The 24941-nt window shown below is 35.6% G+C and overlaps 1 protein-coding gene across 2 annotated transcripts in view; it reads left to right on the forward strand.

Annotated features, from left to right (window-relative positions):
* The window catches only part of NELL2 (neural EGFL like 2), a gene marked incomplete at its 3' end in the record, with an annotated part of 372006 nt that extends 347332 nt beyond the window's left edge, over positions 1–24674 (forward strand). For both annotated transcript variants that reach the window (XM_084256276.1, XM_084256275.1), the window contains 5 exons: positions 5157–5297; positions 13100–13293; positions 14371–14547; positions 16001–16225; positions 24624–24674. In XM_084256276.1, the coding sequence (XP_084112402.1) occupies positions 5157–5297; positions 13100–13293; positions 14371–14547; positions 16001–16225; positions 24624–24674 (788 nt within the window). The remainder of the gene's footprint in view (positions 1–5156; positions 5298–13099; positions 13294–14370; positions 14548–16000; positions 16226–24623) is intronic.
* Between the last annotated feature and the right edge of the window lie 267 nt (positions 24675–24941).

A 24941-nucleotide genomic window follows, 5' to 3' on the forward strand; every position in this document is an offset into this window, starting at 1 on the left:
GAAGTGACTTAGAATTGGGGCAGGCTTCCAAGGCTCCATGGTCCTGCTTCGGGCCAACCCTGTTTGCCTGGGCATTCCCCAACTAGGGGAGGGGTAACATTGGGTGTTCCATGTGGAAACTATTTTATCTATTCTCTTCTCTTCTATTTTATCTATTCCTTCTCTTCTCTTTATTGCACACTAATTGTATTAAAGCTCCTTTCCATTAAAGATCTTACACACTAGCTTAATCCCCGCATTTCTTAGAATTTACATCGGCCTTTAATGGCCACAGGTGGGCGTTATGGCCTATCTCAGTAACAATCACTTGGTTCCCTTATCTGCCCAAAGTCTCCAAGGTGACTCTTCAGACTCCTTTATCTGTTCAAAACTTCCCATCTCAGTCTGCAAGGCAAGGGAGAGACTGAGCTTTTAACCTTGTAAACCCAACATTTATCATTCAAGTGTTTAGTTTTATGAAGAATAACTAGTCATTTTCTGAAGTGACTCTTTAAATGCTGATTGCTCATGTCATTTTCAGTTGCTAGTTGAGGGAGACAAAGAAAACAAAACTTTCATATGTGAGTTTTTTTATTCATCCATTTCCCTTTCTTGTTTTTCTGTTTGTTGCCTTGTTCTTAATGATTTCTTCAAAATGTGATTTTTGCAAACTCTGTCCTCAACAGTGCTGTTCACTTTTGTTATCTTAGTTGATTTTAGCCTCTGGATTTTGACTGCTATAGGTGACTGTTGTTGGGTAGGTAACTGTCTTGTGGATTTCAGCTTCTCCATGCTTTGGAGATGGAATCTTAACATCATCACTGACTATTCTGAAGAGCAGATGTATCTACTGGAAAAGTTTTAAATTGTTCCTAAGGAACTACAAGCTAGTTCCATTCTAAGATAGAATATGTAATAAAATCATAATTTTCATAAAATTTAATTTTCAATTTTATATAATGTCCCTACAGAGTATAAAATTAAGGTCTTTATAATCAAGAATAAATCATATGTGCTTATAATCCTGTACTTATTTTTTTTCTGTACTAATCATTTTTGAATACTTTATTCAGCTTGGAAAGTAATTTGTATAAACTTGGTCGCTCTTATATGGAATAAATTAATCATTTTCTCCCCTAGGTCTTATGTTCTCTGTGTGTCTACTTTAGTTAGAATATGTAAAGTTTGGTTTCAATGCACCTAGAGAAAGTATACAAGAAATAAAATCTTTGGCTGCTTCTTACTATTTGCTGCTCTTATACAATAGGTAAAGCCTGTTATGTGAATATTTGAAAATACAGATTATGTGTCATTTTTAGTTATGTGCATTTATATAGTGTAACTCATCGGTCTAGCCAAATTAAGCATAATTCATAAAATATGGGTCGGATTGCAATTTTTTTATTTACTAAACATTTACTGAGTAACTAAGATCATGCATTCAACAAATGAGACTGTTTGGGGTTTTTGTCTTCAATTAGGGTTCTGAGCAAAAAACCACACTTACCTCTGGTGAGAGGTAAGTATTTTGGCAGCTCTTACATTTTCTTCAAGAGTTTCATTACTTTCACATTCTACTGACTCACCAAGGTAGAAAGGGTTACATAAACAAGTCAAAATAAATAGAAACTCGAAAGTATACAATGAAGCAATAGTTATTATCTGACTTGCTTTTTTTCCTTCTAAATGGAATCAAGTATTATAACCTTGAGCCATATATTTGTACACTGATATATTTTATAAATTGAACCAATATTTTAGATAAATTAAAACATTTCATTACCTAAGGAATTATTCCACAAATCCTTCTGAAATGTGAATAATTGTTCCATATGGAATATTGGTGTTTTAAGCTTAGTGTTTATATAATCGTTTGTATACTACTTCCTATTTTTTGCTATACTTTTTTTTTTTTGTGGGACCCTCGCTAGTGGCCGGGGAACAAACCGGCGCTGCAGAGGCTGCGGGCAGCCTCGCAGCCCAGTGTTCAATCGCTGCGCCACCAGGGGAGGCCCTTTTTTGCTATACTTTTATACCGTTTATACCAATATTTACTTAATGTGTTTTCTTTAATCCCTCTAACTTACTGAAAATTTAAGTACAATTTTACTACTTTTAGTTTTACTTGCTATAAATGGGAATAATTAATAAATTGAAATATGTAGCCACTAAAATAAAGTATTTGTCTATTATCACCAAGCTATCATAACAGTAGTGACAGATATATAACATATTGGGAAACACTGTCCTTTATGATTGTAAATCTAGATTTTCATAAATTTAGTTTTTTTTGAAGCACAATTTAGATAGATAGTAAAACCAGTGAGGGCAGATATAACTTCTGACTGTAACATCCTTATTCCCCTTGCACTTGTTTCTTAGACCATAACAGGTGTTCAATAAATATTTGAATGGTAAATTAATGAGTGATACATATATTTATTTGCTTATATCCCCTCTAAAATAGTAGGAATAAGTAAACATAAAATAATACTCAAACTATACATAAAATACATCCTGATGAACATATGTTTATCTCCCCAATCGTCAAAACATTAAGTGATAGCATTTCTATTAAACTTTTTTGGACTGTTTACAGATCACAGAAGGTCACTGTAATATAAATAAAGAAATGGGGTTGAGGCTGTATAGGCTGGAACTGTGATTGAAAACAAAGTAACAAGAGAAATTAGATGAGTAAAAATTGAATGTATGTATTCACTGACCTGAAGTAATCTGACCTTAGTGTTAGACTAGAAGAAAGGACTCAGTTGAAGGCTAAATGTAGATGACAAACTTGCTCCAGTAGAGGAGACTCTGTTCAATTAATAGTTATTTCCAGATCATCAAAGCAAATGACCAGATTCTTCTAAAATTAAATATTCCGAACATCCTCCTCATAGCCTTCTTCCCAGAAACTTAGTTCTGAAGTTTAAATCCCAACCTGTTTTCTTTTGTCCATACACTCAAGAAATGACATAATCAATTTTCTGCATCATTTGGGTTAGAACAAAAAACCTTAAAGCTGAAATGAGCACAGCATTTTGGTCCCATTTATAATCGGTGGTCATTAGTTAGGGAGACCCTGAAATACAAATAGGCCATTTCATAAAACCTATGAGAACTTGGTATATGAAAGTGATCCATATCCGCTTTGTGTCGGAAAGTCAATGGTTAGCTGATTTAGCCACTAACAATTATTTTGACAGTAGGAATTACTGACCGTAGGAACTGACTCTTCAGAAGGTGAACCCAGGAGGCAAAATCATTTCTTGTTCAGAAATAATGTGAAAATTTTGCAAAAGTATAAAATATTTAACTTTTAGCCTATTTAATAATCTGAAACAATTTACTTCTTGTTTCCCTGAAGGAACAAGTAAATAAACAATGACTTCTCTTTTTAAAAACTGATTTATTCTTAACATTTTCTCTTCCAAGTTGAACTTAGGAAAAGATGATATTTAAAAAGAAAGTTAAAGGAATATATACTTCTAAGAATTATTTTTTGCACAGAAGAATAGGGGTGTGGGCCAGAGGTGTGGGGGGTGAGAGGATACCCCAGAGACAGAGTGGGGAGCAGAACAGGCAGAGCTACTGAAATCCACTGCTGATGGAAGCAGCAGGCAAGACAGGAGAAGTCTGCTGCACCATGTGGGTCAGCTCCCTGGCCAGGGGTCAAACTCAGGCCATGGCCATGACAGCACTGAGACTTAAACCCCAGGCCACCAGGGAGAACTGCTTCTAAGAATTTGGAGTTAGATGAGATGGAAATAGGAAACAGAGTTTGCTGAACAGGAGTGGACTGTAAGGGAGAAAGGACTCCAAGAAGCAGCTGAGTATGTCTTCAGCATAAAGGATGACATTGTGTCTGGCCACAGTAAAAAGAAATAAACTGCAGGTGTGGGAAGTATATAAGAAAGAGCTCATCTACTTTGGCAGGTGGAATTTTTTGTTATGGCATAGGGCTGTCAAGATGGAAGTGGGGTTCCCATGTATAATTTTGGCAGTAACTGTGGTACAGTGCTATCACATCATCTTGGAGGATCTAAGTCAACCCCCAAATATGCAGAAACACAGGACTTGAAGAATATTCAGTAAGATGTAAATATAGAGATAGATCTAATGTTTTAGTTATTGGTGATTTTTGCTGTGCGTGAGAAGAGGATCATTTCTAAGGCAATTCCAGGGTTGCTTTTCCCTTTAATGAGAAAAAGAAGAGACTTGGATGGGGTTGAATGTTCCCATCATTCAACAGACTGAACAAGGGGAAAAAAGGTCACAGGTATTTGAGAATGCTAGTAACAGATAGAGAAAACAGATAAGATTCCAGATTTATAACTCTTTATATAGACAGTTTTGCCAATTTCAGCCAGTGTAATTATAAAGGAGCACACACTTAAAAGTCAAATGACTGTAAACTTTTGGGTGACCTTGTTTAATTCCCATAATTTCTTTTTGCCTCAATTTTTCATGTGTTCATTATACTTTCTACATGGCAAGATTTTTTGAGGTTTCAATGAGGTGGTATATATGAAACCCATTTAAACTGACATAAATGATATACTCAAAAATATGAATCATGTTGATACATGACCGCTATTGCTAAATGTTGAAGATAAATGATGTGTTAATCAGGTTGGTGTGAGTTATGCAGATAGTAATAAAAGACCCTAAAATTTCACTGGTTTACTGGCTTAAAGCAACACAAGTTGATTTCTTGCTCATACTGTATGTCCATCATCCTCACTGAGGAACTTAGATTGGTCTTCAGAGCCTCTGAAAATTGTCTTTGTGATTGGAGAAAGAGTACTTGTGAATCACACTTGCATCTTAAAGGCTTCCCCAATCAGCTTAAGGAAGTAACATGGCAACCCTAACTTGTATAGAGAAGAAGGGTTGCAAATACTGAGTGAACAATAATAATGAGTCATACATAGCTTCCTCCCATTTGCTACAATTGAATGACTTCTAGATTTTTCTTCTGTTACTAATACCATTGTATTTTTCTGTATAGCTTTCCATCACCAAGTGAACTTCCTTAATGTTGTATTTTCTTAGTTTTAAGGATTTGCTGGCAATAGAGATTTTGGTAGCCATCTAACAGAATATTTTAGTTTCTTTGAAGAAAAAGGAGAAATTGTATAACATCCCATTTTTGTTTTCTTTGCCAAAAACAGACATTGACGAGTGCTCTGATGGTTTCGTTCAGTGTGACAGCCGTGCTAACTGCATTAACCTGCCTGGATGGTACCACTGTGAGTGCCGAGATGGCTACCATGATAATGGGATGTTTTCACCAAGTGGAGAATCATGTGAAGGTTAGTGCAGGAAGATTCACGAACACCTCTTGAACTTGAAGGGGATATAGTAAGATATATATGGTAGAGATTGATCTAGTGTTTAAGTTAATGGTGACTTTTGCTGTGTGTTTATACAACAGTGATTGGGAATATGCTGAAATCTAACTTTGGCTTGCTGATTACAGTAATTGATTAATTTCTTAGATAATTAAATTTGTGAGACTAAATGATCTGTTGATACTCACAACTGGCAAAGGGCATTTTGGGAATTAATAAATCTATAGTACCAGGTAAATTTATCAGCATTTAAATATCTGACCCAACTTGATGAGGATATGGCCAAGGATAATATACACAAATGATGCTACTTTGGTCTCTTCCTCACACATCCTTGCCTGGCTAGGTAAACAAGCTTAGTAAACACTGTATGTTGGATACAGACAATATGGTTCCTATTTCAAAGAAGATTTAACCTATGAGGAGTAGAAAACTCAACCATATTATATTCAATTATATATATCACAAATTTGAATTATTTTCAGTGAATTGGTAAACAGCACTGCTCCTGTATACTCTATTAAAGGGTATTATACTTAGAAAGGCAGAGTGAGAGGAACCAAATGATTAATTGCTAAAAAAAAAAAAAAATCACCTACACTGAATGAATTTGCCATCACAAGTTTGGTTCAGGAATGGAAAACAAAATCAGTCTCAAGAGGTCATCATTTTCACCTTCATAAATTAACAGCTGGAAGGAATAATTCAGTGAAGATGACCAATCAGTGAAAACTTCAGAGAATCTAACTTAACAGTACCTGACACCTGAATGATAAGATGCTTTTTATCCTTGGGCCTCAAAGGTCTTTTTATGGAGAAAAGTAAAACAGACTTGGGTGATGGATGCCAAGACTCCCAGCATGTTCTGGATTTTTAGCAGAGGATTCAACTGGATTTTACATAGCAATGGAAATGCTTTTTCCTTACAAGAGGTTAAAACCGAATATTAGCAAATAACCACTTAATTGTCATCTGAGGTCTTTATCTTATACTTGAGTATCTCCAGCCTTATAGAGGATGCCAGAAAATATAGATTACACACAGTGATTTTTACTCTTCACTGATACACTACTTTGCCCTTATTCTATATTATATTATGAGGAAGAAATGTTCAGTACTTCTTTTTTGTTGTTGTTACAATTGTCTTTTAAGTTTACACATAATGAATATAAGCTGACACTAAATTCAAATAATACAGAAATATATAAAGTTGAAAATGCATTTTCATTTTACTTCCCCCTTCTCCCCATATTTTTCCATTTCTGCTTAAAGCATAACCTGTACTGAATGTATATTCTTCTAAAGTGCACACAGAATATTTTCCAGGATAAACAACTTGATGGATCATAAAACAAGTGTCAATAAATTCATGAAGATTAAGTAAATCAAATTAAGTACTTTCTGTAACAATAATGGTACTAAACTAGAAATCAATCACAAAAACAAAGTAGGAAAACCTCTACTGTATGGAGATTGGACAACATACTACTGAATGACCATGGGATAAATGAGGAAATGAAAGAAAAAATGTTAAATACCTGAAAAGAAACAAAAATGAAGACACAAGCTATCAGAACCTCTGGGGTAGAGCTAAAGCGGCACTAAGAGGGATGTATAAACCAATACAGGCCCACATCAAGAAATAAGAAAAAGCTCATGTAAACAACCTTACTGCTAATGTTAAGTTCCTAGAAAAAGAAGAACAAACAAAATCAAAGGCCAAGAAAAGGGAGGAAATAATAAAAATTAGAGTAGAAGTAAATGACATAGAAATCAAAAAGACAGTCCAAAGGATCAATGAAGCCAAAAGCTGGTTCTTTGAAAAAATGAACAAAATCAACAAACCTCTAGCTAGACTAACTATGGAAAAATGAAGAAAACTCTAATAAGTAGAATCAGAAATGAAAAAGGAAAAGTTACAAGTCATTTCCAAAATACAGAAGATTGCTCCAAACCTCTATCTAGCAGCAAGTTGAATAACTTCAATGAATTGGACAAATTCTTAGCAATTACAACCCTCTAAGACTGAATCAATGAAAAATAGAAAACCTGAACAGGCCAATCACAAACAGGGTAATTGAAACAGTAAACAAAAGTCTCCCCCAAAACAAAAGCCCAGACCTAAATGACTTCACTAGTGAGTTCTCAGAAAATTTGAGGAAGAGCTAATGCTTCCAAACACATCCTGTGAGGCCAACATCACTCTCTGCCAAAACAGACAAAGACATCACAAAAAAAGAAAATTACAGACCGATGTCCCCAAGGAACATAGATGCAAAATCCACAAAAAAATCTTAGCAAATGAATTTAACAATACATCAAAAGGGTCACACAACATGATTATGTGAAACTTACTTCTGGGGCACAAGGGTGGCTCAACATCAGAAAAATCAGTAGATGTAACCAAGAAAAGGAAATATAAAATCTTATGATCATGTCAATAGATGCAGAGAAAGCATTTGATAAGATTCAGCATCCATTTGTAAAAACCCTCAAAAAACTGGGGATAGAGGAAACATACTGTGACATAATAAAGGTCATATATGAAAAACCGACTCCTAGCGTCATACTCAACAGTGTAGAGCTGAATACTTTTAAGAACTGGTACAAGACGAGGATGCCTGCATTCACCACTACAATTCAGTAGATTGTTGGAAGTCATAGCTAAAACATAGGCAAGCAAAATATATAAAAGTATCACAAACTGGAAAAGAAGTGAAACTCATCTCACTGTTTGTAACTAACATAATAAAATACATAGAAAACCCTGAAGACTCCACTGAAAACAAATTATAGTAAGTCAGTACAGTAAAGTAGAAATCTGAGTGTGGAACTGAGGCTACAAAATGGGGAGGAGGAAGGCAGAAAACAACGTGAGGAGAGAATACGAGGGACTGTGGTGACAGGCATACAAGGAGGTGTGATCCTGTGCCTTTGAATCACATAGAGTGTTGTACACCAATGATACCTTATTAAATAAAAATAAATTAATTAAAAATGTGGTGTGACTATCATTGTGCATTTTTTTACCTCCTTCTTATAATAAATTCCGTGAAGTGGAATAAAATATGCAAATAAAAATAAAATGACAGGTGTTTAATATGAGGATGGGGAAATAAAGGATTCTATGAGATGCCCACACAGAAAAGACTTCAAGGAAATTCCACAAACCCAGAAACAGTGAAAAGTGTTGTGTTTTACAAAATAAAATTCTGGAAGGATGATTTTACTCTTCTTCCAAAAAGAATTTGTAAAGATTAAGAAATTTCCTTTTTCAGAAAAAAATGTTCTCTTTCTTTGAAGGATTCTATTTGAAAGAACCTCCTCAGTTATAAATAAGAGACTAAAATGCTTCTAAACAACTGTCCATTTACTGTAATTTCAGTGATTCGTGGAATTGTAATATTAGTATTTAGCGGGACGTTGTTTTAAGAGTATTATTACATCTGTGAAGGTACAATTTTTCTGTTCTTAAAAAAAAAGAGCATTTCAAAGTGGATAATTCCACAGCAGTGGGTTTACAATTTCTCCGAAGACTAAGATTCATACTTGAAGATGTCAATAAATAACTGTACACCATTTCACCATGTTTTAGGCTGAAGTTATGTAATCTACAACATAGTGTTTACAAGCTGCATCCATACAAATTTATGCTGCTGTGTTCATCCATTCATCTCAGAGGTATAGACAGCCAGCCAGCAGGTGAGGTGCCAGAGTGCCACTTTCCCTGTCCCCATCATCAGCGACACTGCGCCCTCAAGTTTGTCTCCCTCTGATTTCATTTTCATACCCACATTTTCCCTTATTCCTTTAATTTATGGATTACCTGTGAGTTTAGTGAGGCTTTTTGAACTTATAAGAATTACAAAGTAATGTTTACAGAATAGTATCTTTTGAGTGTTATGTTCAACCCAAATATAATATATTTTAATCTAAATCAACAAAAAGGATGAAAAAATAAATGGATTCAAAGTAACACAACAATTCAGCAATTCAGTAGTTACTGAAAGATTCTTTGAAACCTCTACTATATACAAATATAAAGGAGGTGTGGTCATCGATGTCAATGTAGACAAGAGATGAAATGTACAACTGTCACACAAGATAGAATGTTCTGAGTTTCTTAATAGATGAGAAAACTACAAGGTCGAAAAAGATAGATACTTGAGAAAATATAAATTCAGTTCTTTAAATGGACAGAAAGAGAAATGCTTCCCTTTTTGTATTCAAGAAATGTTTTAAGAGTATCTCCCATGTTTTAGGACTTTGTGATGTCATTATTGGCAAGTGATGAAGGGAAAGAAAGTCCAAGCAAAGGAAGTGACTTTACATGTCTTAATGGAATGTTTGTACTTGAGTCTGAAGGACTGTTTTTGAGAAAAGGGAATGACAAAAATCCAGCCTTCAGCAAATCCACTCCCATATATCCAGATACTAGTGGACAATTTTACTTGGAAGCCCCAGAGGAAGGCGTAATTCAGCATGTCCTAAACTACCTCATGTCTCTTCTTTTTCCTGCCACCCACTTCCACTACCCAGTCAAATCTAGTTCTTTTTGTAAATACAGTAGCATCAGTCAAATTTTTCAATCCAGAAGTATAAACTTCTTTCTTCACCCCTCCCTTTAATCTTTGAAGCCAACAAGTCATCAAGTTGTTTTATTTTCATTGTTTCTATCTTGGAAAATTCTAGCTTCCTTGTTTCAGTGGCATCTTCCTATGCATCCCTGCTGCAACTGATGACACAACATTGCACTTGGGAGCACAGACATGGAGCCAAACCCCTTGGATTCCCATCTGAGCTCTGCACCTTACTGGTTTTGGATCTTGGGAAACTTATGCAATGTTTTTATGACTCAGTTCCCTTATATAAGCAATAGAGATAATAATTGTACCTGCCAAGGTTATTGTGAGGATGAAATGAATAAATACATGAAAGTAGTTAGAATCTGGAACATACCAAACACTATATATTTACTTTGATTGTGTAGACATCTCTTGCCCAGATCACTGAAACAATCTGTTGATTGTTCTCCTGGCTTTAGGTCCTAATCTACTCAAATCTCTTTTCTAAAATGAAGCTGAAGTTATCTTTTTAAAATGGATATCTGATTATGATTTTTGGTGTGTTCCCTAAGGCAATATTGTATTGTCTTTATGATAAAGGTAAACTTATTACCATGACCTTTACCTGAGTCCTGAGTACCTTCTTAGACACATGCCTGTCTACTATTTTCTCCCTGCAATTCAAGTCATACCCACATTTCTGTTGATGGCTTTAAATTTTGGGCCTTGAAATACTCTTTTGCCTCTGACTAGATCACTCTTTCTCTTTGCTTTGCTTACTTTTTCACATTGGTTAATTGCCACACCCGCAGAGTGTGCAAACATGAATTCCAAAATTCTGTACTACGATTCAGTTAAGAATAGTCTGTACACTAAGAAATCCAGTAGGCAGATAACAAGCAGAAAAGGCAAGATGAGTTCCAATTAATTCAAATTGCACTTGATAGCAAACAGTTTATTATGTTTATTATGTTTCTGCATAAACATTTCTCCAGGTTTGTTGGGAGCAACTTTTTACTCTATTTTTAAAAATTTTTATCATGAAAACTTGAAGAGGTGTGTGGGTGTGTGTGTTCACTTCTTTGTCTTCTGCAGCAAATCCAAAGAGTCTCTACCTTTGAGGAAAGAAATACATATTACCTCATAGCAGCACTTTTATTTTATTTTTTTTAATTTTTTAAAGATATATTTATTTATTTATTTATACAAGCACTGGCTACAGTCAGAAGCACAGGAGAGTGAGAGAATTCACCAGAGCCAGAGCGGGGAACAGAGCAGGCAGACTGATGAAACACACTGCTGAGGGGAGCAGCGGACAGGAGAGGTCTGTCGCACCATGTGGGACCCTCGCCGGTGGCTGGGGATCAACTGGTGCTGCAGAGACTGCGGGCAGCTTCGCAGCCCAGCGCTCAACCATTGTGCCACCAGGGGAGACCTACAGCACTTTTATTTTAAATGTAGGCAAAATAATAATAAAAATCCAATCATTGCTATTAACAGTATAATGTCCTTATAGTAGTTTTGTTTTTGTTTTTGTTTTTTTTTTTTTTTTTTAAGGGAAAGAGGTATCTGTGGAGTTTATGGTCAAAAAGACCAAGTAACTATGGTTGATGTTTTCCTGCTTTTGATAATTCCTAATTATAAGAATATTTAATGTGAGACAAAGCTCACATCATTAAATACACCTTGTTTTTCTGAATAGACCAAATATAGGACTATGTTATAAAATAATGTCGTTATATACATATATAACATTGTAACTACATTATAAAATGTTTTCCATTACCAAGAGAAATTATTCTCTAATATGAAAAGCATATATGTTAACCGATAAACTTTATTTTTAAAAAATTCCTCCTGCTGGCTAACAGGCCTCCCTTTGACTATAGTCTTTAATATAAGCAGTATTATCCTTGACAAATCAAACAATAATAGAATTCACTGTAGTTATTTTAAAAAGAAACATTTTCAGTCATTATCTCAGTTTGTTGGTTTTGTTTAAAGGGAGCTAGTAAAAATCAGGTAACTAGGAAAAAATATGTGGCTTATTTTCAGGAATATATATATGACATAATTTAACTATTTAAGCATTTAAATATGGTTAAAATATAATTGTAAGTAGCCCACGTCAACAACTAATGTTGAAATGAAACAAGGAATAGATTTATGAAACTCTAGCTTTAAACTTTTCAAGAAAATAATTGTATAATTCCCCTAGTTAAGAGCTACACATTTCATCTTCTCTAAGCCCACTTTTTCTGCTGTGATTTAATTCTTTCTTTCTTGACCTTTACTCAGAAGAAGCAGATGAAATAGGAACTAACTGCTTACTGCCACTCATACAGTATCCCTGAAATATATTTGGGGTTGTGACCTTTAAATTATGGGGATAAATAAAATGAATCACATCTCTTCTTATGGCCCTGATCTGTGGGTCAAGATATGTTTGCTTTTCATCTGTATGAAAATGCTGTAGGGTATGGTCTCCATGGAATCTGTGAGGTGGGATTAAAAGTGGGCCCTTCTAGTCGAATCCAGGAGATGCAATGATAATGTGAAATGGAAAAGTTAAGAAATGGGGGATTCTTTGTGAGAGACATGGGAATTGCTAATTGTCACTTGCCCTTCTGTGGGTGGGAGGGAGGGTGTCAGGACAAATGGTTGGAGTGGAAGGGAGGGACACAGAAGCGGAACACTGGGAAGAGTTTATATATCAGTGACATGTCCATGAGAATGTGGATTGAAATGAAATAAATGCCTCAGGGGCCCCATGACATTTCCTCTCTCATTAAGAAAGGATTTTCTATAAACACCATTTTAACATTGAGGGCGATTTCCCCAATAAAAAATCATAGGCATTTTTAGAATTTCCATTGCAGACCTGTTTTTGTGTGATAGACTGAGTCTCTATTTTGCAAAAATATCAGTGTGTAAAGTCTGATGGTATTTACAGAGATGTGAAAGTTGCAAATCTAGCCAAGGTTACCTGGTGTTTGAAATAAAACTTCATAATATTTCCCTGTGAAATCCTGAGATCATTAGCATAGCTTTGGTCAGCATTTAATAGGAAATGCATGCCAATATGATGAAAAGAGTTGACAGTTGGATGTTTTATATCAGGAGGCACCTTGCCTGCTTGCACTTGTTAGGAAAGAACATACTCTAAGTGCATTGCCTGCTGCCTCTTTTTGGCTACAGATGTCGATGAGTGTGGAACTGGGAGACACAGCTGCGCCAATGATACCATTTGCTTTAACTTGGATGGTGGATATGATTGTCGATGTCCTCACGGAAAGAATTGCACAGGGGACTGCGTCCATGATGGAAAAATTAAGCATAATGGTCAGATTTGGGTGTTGGAAAATGACCGGTGCTCAGTGTGCTCATGTCAGGTTGGTGTAAATTCGAAAGTTTTGATTTGGTGGAGGTGTCATTTGATATATTTCAGCTGTACAGCCTGATGAATTTTGACATATATCAATACATATTTATATTTAACCGCAATCACAGTTAATAGAACATTTTCTTCTACCCAAAATATTGCTTCTGTCCTTTCTTAGTCCTAAGCCCAGAGCCCTAGGCAAGCATTGCTTCTGTCATTATAGATTTGATTTTTATTTTCTAGAGCATCACATAAATGGGATAATATATAGTGCATGTTCTTGTGTGTCTAGCTTTCTTCCCTCAGCATTGTTTTATTGTTTTTAACATATATATAATCTCAGTAACCTATTCCTTTTCATTGCTAAATAGAAGTCCATTGTATAGAAATTCCACAATGTGTTTATTCACAAGCTGATAAAATTTTGTTTTATGCTAATGTATAAAGTCACAATATCACATTTGAATGACTGCATAAATTTAGCCAGAATGGACATACACTGTCTTGCAGATGAACAAGATTTGGGCTATATTTCAGTTCTAGAGAGGTGTTCTATTTTGGGAACTCAGTTAATAAGAGAGAATAAATTGTAATTAAGTGGATAATACTATATACCAAGGACTCCACTATTTTGAAAGAAATTTGTTTGTACAAAAACACTAGGTGTAAAATATTCCACAAATGTAACAATATGTAAACTCTGACTTGCTATCAAACACAAACATACATCTTCTCACACACAAAAAAAAATTAAGTTAGTAATCAAATTACTATACTCAAAATCAAGTATATGTGCATTTATATACACATACACACATAAGGACCATAGAGTGCCTGTAATATTGTATCAGCTGTTTCTGGAACATTTCTTTTTGGTAAAGTCATTTAAAGAGCAGTAGTGGAAAGGAATTTGCAAGTCCCCCAATTTGGGTAATTTCTGTGTGGTAGCTACCAAATGGAATTTAAAGAAAATAGGTATATTCAGGATAAACAGTGTGAATTATTTCAACTTTGCTATCAACACCTGAGACACACACATACACGCTGTAACTGCTTGGTAACTGCTTTTTTGGTTCTTTTCCTACAGAACGGATTTGTCATGTGCCGACGGATGGTCTGTGACTGTGAGAATCCTACAGTTGATCTATTCTGCTGCCCCGAATGTGACCCAAGGCTTAGCAGTCAGTGCCTCCATCAAAACGGGGAGACCTTGTACAACAGTGGAGATACCTGGGTTCAGAATTGCCAGCAGTGCCGCTGCTTGGTGAGTTTATCCACATGAAATGGAGGGAATGGTTAAGCCTAGACTCTAAATGGGAAAGCATTCCCGCCCTTCTCTACCCTTCAATGCTCAGTGCCAGGCCTTAGCCCTGGCAGGTAGAAACAGTGTGCTGGTAAGAATGAATGAGATATGGTTGTGCAGCCAAAACCCAAGAAGAAACATCCAGGGGTGCGTGGTGCATGTTGTAGACATCTTTCAGGAGTATCACCAGAAATCAAAGGAAGTGACTCCCGGTTCCCCAACCAGCTTAATCTCACTTAGAAGTTATTAGGACAGAACAGTGACCTTCACGAAAAAGATCATTTTTTTCCAAGTAGAAACTTTGTTAATCTATTTCTCTCAATCATGTACAGACTTCAAAAAACAAAAAACACTTTTTTCCATCTAAAGATTGTTCTGTTGACATGGTTCTGTGGATACCATGGTTTACACAAATAATATGGCTGTATAGTTGATGCTTATTAGCATATTAGAACTGCATGTCTGCATATATTTATAAGACTTGAAGACAGTAGGAAAAAGAAAATAAAGACTTGATAAAACCCTAGCTTTTTTTTTTCATTTTTTCCATTTCTTGTTTTGTGTTTGTGTATTTAAAAGAAAATTGGTCTATGATTATTTACAAAAGAAAGTTTCCCAGATGCCACTTTTAAACTTATAACTAGGGTTTCTTCTATTTGTGCGAGTTTATTTTTAATTTGTTGCTTTTTTTTTGTACTTTCAACCCAATAATCAACTGAGGTAGCAAGGTCAGTTTCTGTGCCTGAAGTCTGCTTTCATCTCCAAATCCATCAGATTCAGAATTATGAAGAAAATGGGGAGCAGGTGGAAATAAGGAAATTGGATATTAAAATCATCGAATTCATGCAGTTTTCTCATGTGGAATAAAAACATTGAAATCAGGTCCTAATTTTCTTCCCCCCAAAGTCCCTCCACTGAGAACTATATATTTGAAAGAAATAATAGCTATCAAATTCTTGTAATATTTCATCCACGGACTACTCAGTGCCCAAAACTTTCTTTATGCAGAAGGGAAGGAATAAAAAGTTAGGGTGGCATATCAAAAGAATGAAAAAAGGTATCTCATAGGCAAAAAGTTAAATAAAAATATGCCCCACAGTAAATAATTCTCCTCTTTATGGAAAGATTAGGACATGGAAATTTGATTATTTTAAGAGAAAAGAAGTTTCTTTTTATTGTTCTTGTTCGATCCTTGGAGACTTTTAAAATCTCTCTGCAGTGTAAGATCTCATCACTCTGCTAGGGCTTTTCGAATCTTTGCAAGAGTCATGACTATGAAGGTCTGAGTATAAAATCTATCAAATAAATTGAGTATTTGGTAAACACTGTGCTCCCTCTTTCTCGCTCTCCCTCTCTCTTGCCCTACATGCTCTGCCTTCCTCTCCCTCCGCCCATGCATGTCTTCTCCCTACAGCAAGGGGAGGTGGACTGCTGGCCCCTTCCTTGCCCAGAGGTGGAGTGTGAATTCAGTGTCCTCCCGGAGAACGAGTGTTGCCCCCGCTGCGTCACCGACCCTTGCCAGGCCGACACCATCCGCAACGATATCACCAAGACTTGCCTGGATGAGATGAACGTGGTTCGCTTTACTGGGTCCTCGTGGATCAAACATGGCGCCGAGTGTACTCTCTGCCAGTGCAAGGTAAAGCCCATGATATACTAGTCGGGGGGCGCTTGGTCAGCGTACCCAGGGCTGGTAGGGCTCGGTGTTTATCCGGGCCAATGGTAAGCGTTTATCTTTTTCCAACTTATAATTCAAACAGAGTTGCAGGGAGTGTCACACAGCTTCACTGCTGCCAAGGCTGACTGCTGTGAGTCCTCTCGCTCACATTCATGGAGACAGAGGCACTTAGTCAGAAATTGGAATACTCAGTCATGTATGTCACCAGAAAGAACCTAAATTGCCCTGAAGTATGTACACATCTGTTTAAAAAAAAAAAAAAAAAAACCCACCACCAGACTTCATCTTTCTTTTTTCATGATAGAAAACAATATTATTTTATTGATTTTTATCTGGTTCTTTTATGAGGCCTGTAAGATATATCGACAGAGTAGATATATTACATTTTCCAAAGTGGAAATCAATATAGAGAAAATGGGCATATTTCTTGGTTTGTTGTGGTCAGTAACATTGAGTTGAAAAATTTAAGATCTGCCTTTTAACCATATTTTATTCCTGCAGTGGGAGGATAAATCACCATAAAGTTCTTTTTTTTTTTTCCCTTATACTCATAGGAAAATAGTATGTGCCATTTGTTTCAATGAAAGCAAAGATACAGGTGATGTAGACAGTATATAGAGTTCAAAGTTGTAATAAAGTTGAAAGCATTCTATTTTAATTATTGTTCCTACAAAAAAGTGGTTTAGTGGTCATTGCACTTCATAATTTTGGAATCACCACTGAAACTGTAATCTGGAAGGCTTAACAACAATAAAGCAAGGATGTCATATTTTTATCTAACATAGCATAACCAGACACTTATAACTGCTCTGATTAAGTGAGGATTCTATTTTTAAAATGTTTCCAATAGAGCAATTTAATTCAGATTCACTTAGTGCAAATTCTTACTAGAGTGGGTTGATGTAGCAAGACAAAGAAATATATAATTCTTTAGGCTTTGAGAAACCATTATTATCTCCTTCAACCCAAAATTTCCAGCTCTTTCAGTCGGCACAATTTGTCAATCAAGCAAAGCTTTTTGAGAGAATACTTAATGCTGTTATCTGAAATTGCATTAGCAAATTTGAAAGTTACTACTATTACTAAAAGTTACTAATGAGATATATGCAGTGTTGCTTTAGTATACATTTAATATGAGGACACTTAGCATTGCATATCTAGAAATTTCAGTATTAGTGACTAATGGAAAAAACTTTCTGACACTTAATTACCAAATAGAATGCAGTCCCCTTAAACTGTTTATCTTTTAGATTATCGTTTCTGAGCAGTGACAACAAAAATATATACCAGGTGATGGGATGAAAAACACACCAAGTGTGACTCAGACAGATGTATGTACTAGGAAAAAATGCACTCAGTAATAGACTGAAAAATATTAAAGCATTTTCTGAAGTAAAAAGTATGGATGAGCTTATTATTCACTACCTTATAAACAACTACCAGGAGTTTTTGGTTTATTGTAGGAATATACCCTGGACAATCTCATGAAGCATTAATTTCACTTCTGATCAGTTCAGTGCTGATTCTCAGAAGCTATTGTTTGGTGTCATCTCCCTTTGCCTTCTTATTAAATATGCATTACAAGAATGTGTTCAGTTTTACCAAATTTATCCCAGACACTCAGTTTTATTTTACTCTGTTATTTCCAAAATAAAATGTATGCAAAAAACAGCCACCAGATGTTATATTGGAGGTGCGCATTCTTCACAGCTTGGTGCCTTTAGAGCACTCTTCACTCCTCTCCTCGTCCCATTCCTCTCGGAGTTATTTGTTTTAGCCAATAAATACAGATTGCTTTGGGCTAGTACCAGGGGTATAATGATAAGCAAAATCAGACACAATTGTTTCTGGAAATCATTGCCTGGCACCTTATTGTCTAAAGCTCTGCTGTCCAACATGTAGTAGCCATATATGGCTATTTAAATTAATTAAAATCAAATACAAGTAAAATTTCATTCCTCAGCAATCCCACTGGCCACATTTAACTACTCTGGAGCCACATGTGACCAGTGGCTATTACATCAGACAACACATGCAGAGAACATTTTTATCAATGCAGAATGTTCTATTCAGTAGTGTTAGTCTAGAGATGAAGAATGTGGTATCTCACATCAGGCTACCTGGATTCAAAGTCTAGTCAACCACATCCCTGATGTGACCTCAACTAATAGTACTGAAATATAATAATACTACCTAGGAATTGTTTTAGTACCTCCTTGAGAGGATTGCTGTAAAGATTTAGTGAGATCCATTCAAAAAGTTTCATACGCATTTCATACATTCATTCTCAGCACTCGTAATGTTGGCTATGACTATAGTTGGTAGCAGAGCAAACAGACATTAATCAGGATGTAAAACCAATAAAGGTAATATTACAAACAGTGGTAGGTGCTCTGAAGGAAAGTTGCACTGCGCTAAGAGGTGTATAGTGTGCCAGTTGTTTCCAGAAAAAGTGTCATTGGAGATGAGAAATATGGAGTTAATTGGGTGAACTAGGGTTAGATTTGTCTTCCCTTTTAAAAAATGTCTTCAAATTTAATTTTGTTAGGTTAAAAATTGTTTCTCCACTTAGAAGTTAAACACATGACTTATTAAAAACATCTTTCCTAAATCTAGTAGAGACACACCTTTATATTGGTCAGAGTGTTTGCAGACATTGTTTTGAGCTCCTGACAAAAAAGAGGGATCTATCCAGTTGAAAAATAAGGAAAGAAGAGGAATTAGAAGCTCAATTCCTTTAATAAGTGATCACTGAACAGAATAGGACACATTGGAAATTGGAGACCAGGGAGTCACTTTTAACTCCTAGGAAGACAGTAGATGTAATGCTAAAATACTTGAGAGATGGAACGCTGTAGAGTTTTGTAAGGTTGAAGTTCTCAACTTCCTAAACATTGTCCTCATCTGTCAAAATGTCATACCTAAAGTTTTGAAAGTGGACCTCTGTACTAAATTAGGATTGTTGAATCTACTTGTGGAAACAAATAATCCATAAATGGGTATCATTCTAATGAAGGCTTGTTATATGACTGGGAGAACTTTGCAAGCAATGGAGGAAGAAAGCATTATTTCACAAATGCTGAAATGAATCGGTATCAATTTAGGGAAAATAATCTTACTATTATTATATATTGAAAAAGATCCCACATGGAAAAAATTTTAAATATTAAAAGTAAATCAAAACAGGGCTTCCCCGGTGGCGCAGCGGTTGAGCGCTGGGTTGCGAAGCTGCCCGCGGCCTCAGCCGCGCCGGTTCGATCCCCGGCTGCTCCCCGACCAGCAGAGGAGGGTCCTGCATGGCGCGCAGACCTCTCCTGCCGCCCGCTGCTCCCCTCAGCAGTGTACTTCGGTCCTTCTGCCTGCTCGGCTACCTGCTCTGGCTCTGGTGAATTCTCTCACCCTCCCGCACTTCTGACTGTGCCCAGTGCATGTACAAACAAACAAACAAACAAATAAATAAATAAAACATGCCTCTATTAAAAAAAAAGGTAAATCAAAACAAAGGAAATTAGATAGGAGATCCTATTTTTCCTAACTGAAAAGTGATAAAATACACCTCAAAGAAAATTTAGAACAACATTAGCAAAATAGAAAGTCAGTCATCTAACATTATTTGTCATGCAAAATCAAGGGAGAAACCCAAGTGTTCAAAACAGAAAATTGATTGAATAACTTACAGCAACTAAGATGTAATATATCACATTATATCATAATTATTTACCATATATTTTATTTGATCATATGTAATATATAAGTATATAATTATATTATTAAATTGTTTTACCAATGAAGTAATAATACTATTTATAATAAATATTAAGAGATTGAAAGTATGTATAGTTAAATATGTATTTTGATTATTAAAATGTTAAAAGAATATGAAAACAAATTCTATGAAAACATACTGAAATATTGATAGTGGGATTTTAAAATATATATGATTTATGTATAAATTAATTGTATAGCATATTCAGAGTATATAATGTATATATTTATAAACAGATAAATATTTTAATTATATATTACTGAAAATTAAAGATTACTGTCTTCTAATCTTGATTTTTAGAGTTTCACATGAAAAGAATGATAATGACTTTAAGAATAAGCAGCCATAAATGAGTGGGTATTAATGAAACCTACTATGTTATGTAAAAATAATTCACTTTCATAATTGTTTATCATAGTAGGTAGTTACTATTCCTAGTAATATGTTTCCGTGGATCACCTTTTAATTAGTTTTTATCAAGGCAAGATTTATTACAGTGAAATCCAAAATTATTGCATGTATAATTTGATGAGTTTGAAAAATCAGAACAGAATATTTCCAATACTACTTTCCAATACCTACTTCCCTTAGCAAACCTCAATTTGGTTTCATTATAATAGATTTATTTTGCCTATTTTGAAATTTCATTGTTTTTATTTCAAGTTTTTCTTTGTTTTAACATAAGATCATTTCTATAGTTTTATCTTTAGATTTACTGTTTCTTCTGTCAATTCTAATCTATTAGTCCTGAATTCTTCATTCAGTTATTGCACTTTGCTGATATTTACCATGTGTTTTTTTTTAATTCACTATGGCCATCATTTTTTACCTCCTCTCTCTCTCTCTCTCACACGCATACACACACACACACACACAATAACTATTTTCAGTTTCTTGTCTGCTAATTATACCACCTGGATAATCTTTGAGTCGTTTCTATTCACCATTTTCTCCTGATTAGAAGCCACATTTTCCTGTTTCTCTTTAAATGTCTAATAATTTTTATGGCTTATTGCATATCATGGATAATCTATAGTGTAGACCCTATATTCTTGTATTATTATTATTAAGGTAATACTGGTTTACAACACTGTATATAATTCACGGGAATATGCTCACACCTCTTCAGATGTGTGTTACCACACCCAACAATGCACCTGTGGTCCTCCGTCAGATATTCTATAAATTTCTTCTGAAAACCATTTATTTTTGTTCTAGCCCCTTGCACATTCTAGGCAATGATCCTGCACTTCCATTGGCCCAACTTTACACTGAAGAGGTGGGCCTATTCTGGATTTATCCTTAGTTCTAGAATGACTCTTATTGAGACATTGTTTAACTCTTCATTGTTGCCCATTTGGGCTTTCCCTGGAAATGCTAAATTATTTATTAATTCTTTCTAACTTGGCAGGATAAAGATTTTACACACTGCTATCCACAGTGAGCAACACCTGGAATTTCTGTTCCGTTCCTCCAGCCTTCAAGCTGTGACCCTCTGATTGTCCCAAGTTTCCCATTCAATTCAAAGACCAACCAAGGGTTTAAGAAAAGTTGTTATGCTAATTTACTCCCACCTTTCTGGATATTCCCTCCTGATTTTCCAGCTACTTCCATAGCCCTCAAAACTATCCTCTAATATCCAGGACCTATCAGATTGTGACTTACTTCTTCAGCAATAGTTAGCCTAAGCTTCACAGACTAGAGACTAGCGAATGCCAGGGAAGTGCCAAGTAAAATTGAATGTAACAGTTTATTTTCCTTCTTTCAAAGGTCGAAACTTACCTAGAGATTACCCGTTTTTGGTCACTGGCCACTGCTTTCAATAGTTATTTGCATATTTTGTACAGACTTTATAGCTGATAGCTATAGGAAGGTTAATCGTGTGTGTGTGTGTGTGTGTGTGTGTGAGAGAGAGAGAGAGAGAGAGAGAGAGAGAGAGAGAGAGAGATTTAGGTTTTACTGTCATTCCTACAAAAGAGAGGGTTATAAAAAAGGCAATAGCCAAAGCCAAAAATTCAGATGATGCCCATCTTTGATCCCTGTCTGTTCTATAAAATGACCCTGTGGAAATGTTTTTCTAATGCATTTTCACAGACGAATATATAAGAAATGAATGTACTATACACCTGCAATATCATCATTTTGATACAGCTCCGTTAAGCAGAGCTGTAACTTGCTCATTTAGAAACTGCAGTTATATTAACCTCCTTTCAAGTCCTAATTGGTAAATATTAGTATAATAAATGGCAGAGAGGGGTTACCTATGCCCCCTTCCCACTGACATCCTTCATGGAACTACAAAGAGTAATTTAAACAAATCATGAAAGATTATGAAATGTTGCTATTGAAACAGAGTAATTTCATCTGTCCATCTATATATATATATATATATATATATATATATATATATTTGGTTTTTGTAAAACATACATATTGTTTTATTAAGGTAACATTGGTTTATAATACTGTGTATTATTCAGAAATAGTTAGACTTACCTAAGTAACTGACATAACTGAAACCCCAATGGATGTTTTATTAATCTTTCATGTATGAACAATGCTTCTCTAATTGAGGACTTTCCAATGATTTATGGAGCATTTAGCTTGTTTTAGCAGGACATATTGATATGGAATAAGAAAAACTACTTCTGGAATATTTTGAAAAGTTACAGTCCTTTCCTAAAACATACTCAGGGAAATCATACTAATTTCCTTCCCATAGAGTTCAATTCTGACTTCACATACTCATTGGCAGAAAGCTCCAGAAATTCCTACTTTCTTTGTTCAAAGACCATACAGTCTGAGGAACTGATACTCTCAGAAAGCAGCACATCACTCATGTTATTGAGTAAATGGATTGGAAAGATTATGTAACCAGGTTATGGTCAGAAACTCCAGCCTCTGTACAAGATAACAAAACTTTCCATTCCCACTAGAGCCCCTAGACATGCTTGCAGCTGTCTTGCTGTCAGAATAAGAAGTCTGCTTAATAATAGCTTAGAAACGCAGTGGAGTAGGTTAAACTAATAACATTCTTCTTCAGTGTACATACCTTCCCCTCATTTGATCTGCTACAACAAAGCCTAAAGAATCACAATCTTTTTTATTTTTAAAGTCTTATCTTAAAACAATAGCAGTTTTGATTTAACACATCAAGGTATAATACACTTTCAGTCATCTACAATAAACAGAGAGAAAATATTAAATAGAGGATGCAATTTATAGTCAAATTAGCTTGAATTTGAATCCCAACAGTACCATTTATTACCTGTGCTATTTTGGACATGATATATAAGCTGATGACCAGTTTTTGAAATAAAAGTGCGACTATTAAAAACCATCCTTCGGGCCTCTCCTGGTGGAGCAGGTGGTTGAGCACCGCGCTGTGAAGCTGTCCGCAGCCTCTGCAGCACTGGTTTGATCCTGGAAGGCCGGGGAGGGGCCCACATGGTGCTGCAGACCTCTCCTGTCTCGCCCACTGCTCCCCTCAGCAGTGTATTTCGTCAGTCTGCCTGTTCTGTCCCCAGCTCTGTCTCTGGTGAATTCTCACACCCTCCCGCGCATCTGTACCCCAGTTCTTATATGAATAAGTAAATAAATCTTTAAAAAAATAAAAAATAGAAACGATCCTGCAAGGGACACTGTGAGATTGAAATTACAGTAGGCCTTTAAATCTCCTGCCACAATATCTGACACAGTCTGCGCTCAGGCAGTGGATGTTACTGTCCTCATGATGAGTGCAGCAATATCAGCATTATATTGTTGTTTTTGTGGTTGCTATTACCTCTCTGTTTGAAGAAAGTAAGTGCACAAGGAAACAAAAAAATAAGATGTATATTTTCTTAGTGCACTAAATTGTTTTGCTATTTTGTCCTAAAAGCTAATTATACATGCCTGACTTTTTCCCTGCCTGTTTGTTTTTTTTTTTTTTTTACCTTATCTCTACACTGTTTTCTTCAATAGTCAAAATTCTCACCCAGAACTTTTTTCAATTTCTTATTGATGCAGAACTCTTCACTTAAAACCTCTACTCATTATGTTTCTTGGGCTTTTGGCCTACCTTTTCACACAGTTCCCTTGATGCTTTGGCTTATACATAACCTCTGCAGAGAAGTTTCCCTCACTCTGATTGGATCAGAACAGCCAATCTTTTGATAATCACATGAGACCACCCAGTGTGTTTTCTTTCTCGTTCTTTTTACAATTTTTTAAATTATAATTTTGCGTTATTCTGACTAGCTTTCTCCCCCTATAAAGTATAAGTCCTGTCCTGAGAGTGACCTTATTCACATAATTCATCAACAGATAGCTGCTATCCATATGGATGGTGCTTTTATATATGTACATGTATCTTGATATTGCTTAGAAGACTTGGTTCATATTTTGTAAGTGAATAAATAAAAGGACAAATACGACCCAAGAGAATACCATGGGGTCGATGAAGCTGCACTATGGTTTGTCATAAATAACTGGGCAGTGAACTTTTGGGGGCATAAATAACAAGTCAGTTATATAGTTGTGTGTGCCCAGCAGTGAGTGTGGGTATGTGCTAACGGCCTAGACATTCATACCATGCTTCTCTTCTTTTTCTAGAACGGCCACATCTGTTGCTCAGTGGATCCACAGTGCCTTCAGGAACTGTGAAGTTAACTGTCTCACAGAAGATTTCTGTTTAAAGAAGGTTCTTTCATTAAAAAGACTAAAAAAAAAAAGTTAAAACTTACAGTGGATGATTTGTGGGCATCTAAGTGCAGCTTTGTTAATAGCTGAGTGAACTTTCAATTATGAAATTTGTGGAGCTTGAGAAAATCACATAAGGAAAATTCTTGGGGCAAAACTAGCCCAGGATTCTTGTCTCTGCTGTGTGTGACATCACCTTGCAGAAGAGTGCATATGGGGGACACGCTATGA

Source organism: Talpa europaea (assembly GCF_964194135.1).
Source record: "Talpa europaea genome assembly, chromosome: 15".
NCBI lineage: Eukaryota > Metazoa > Chordata > Mammalia > Eulipotyphla > Talpidae > Talpa > Talpa europaea.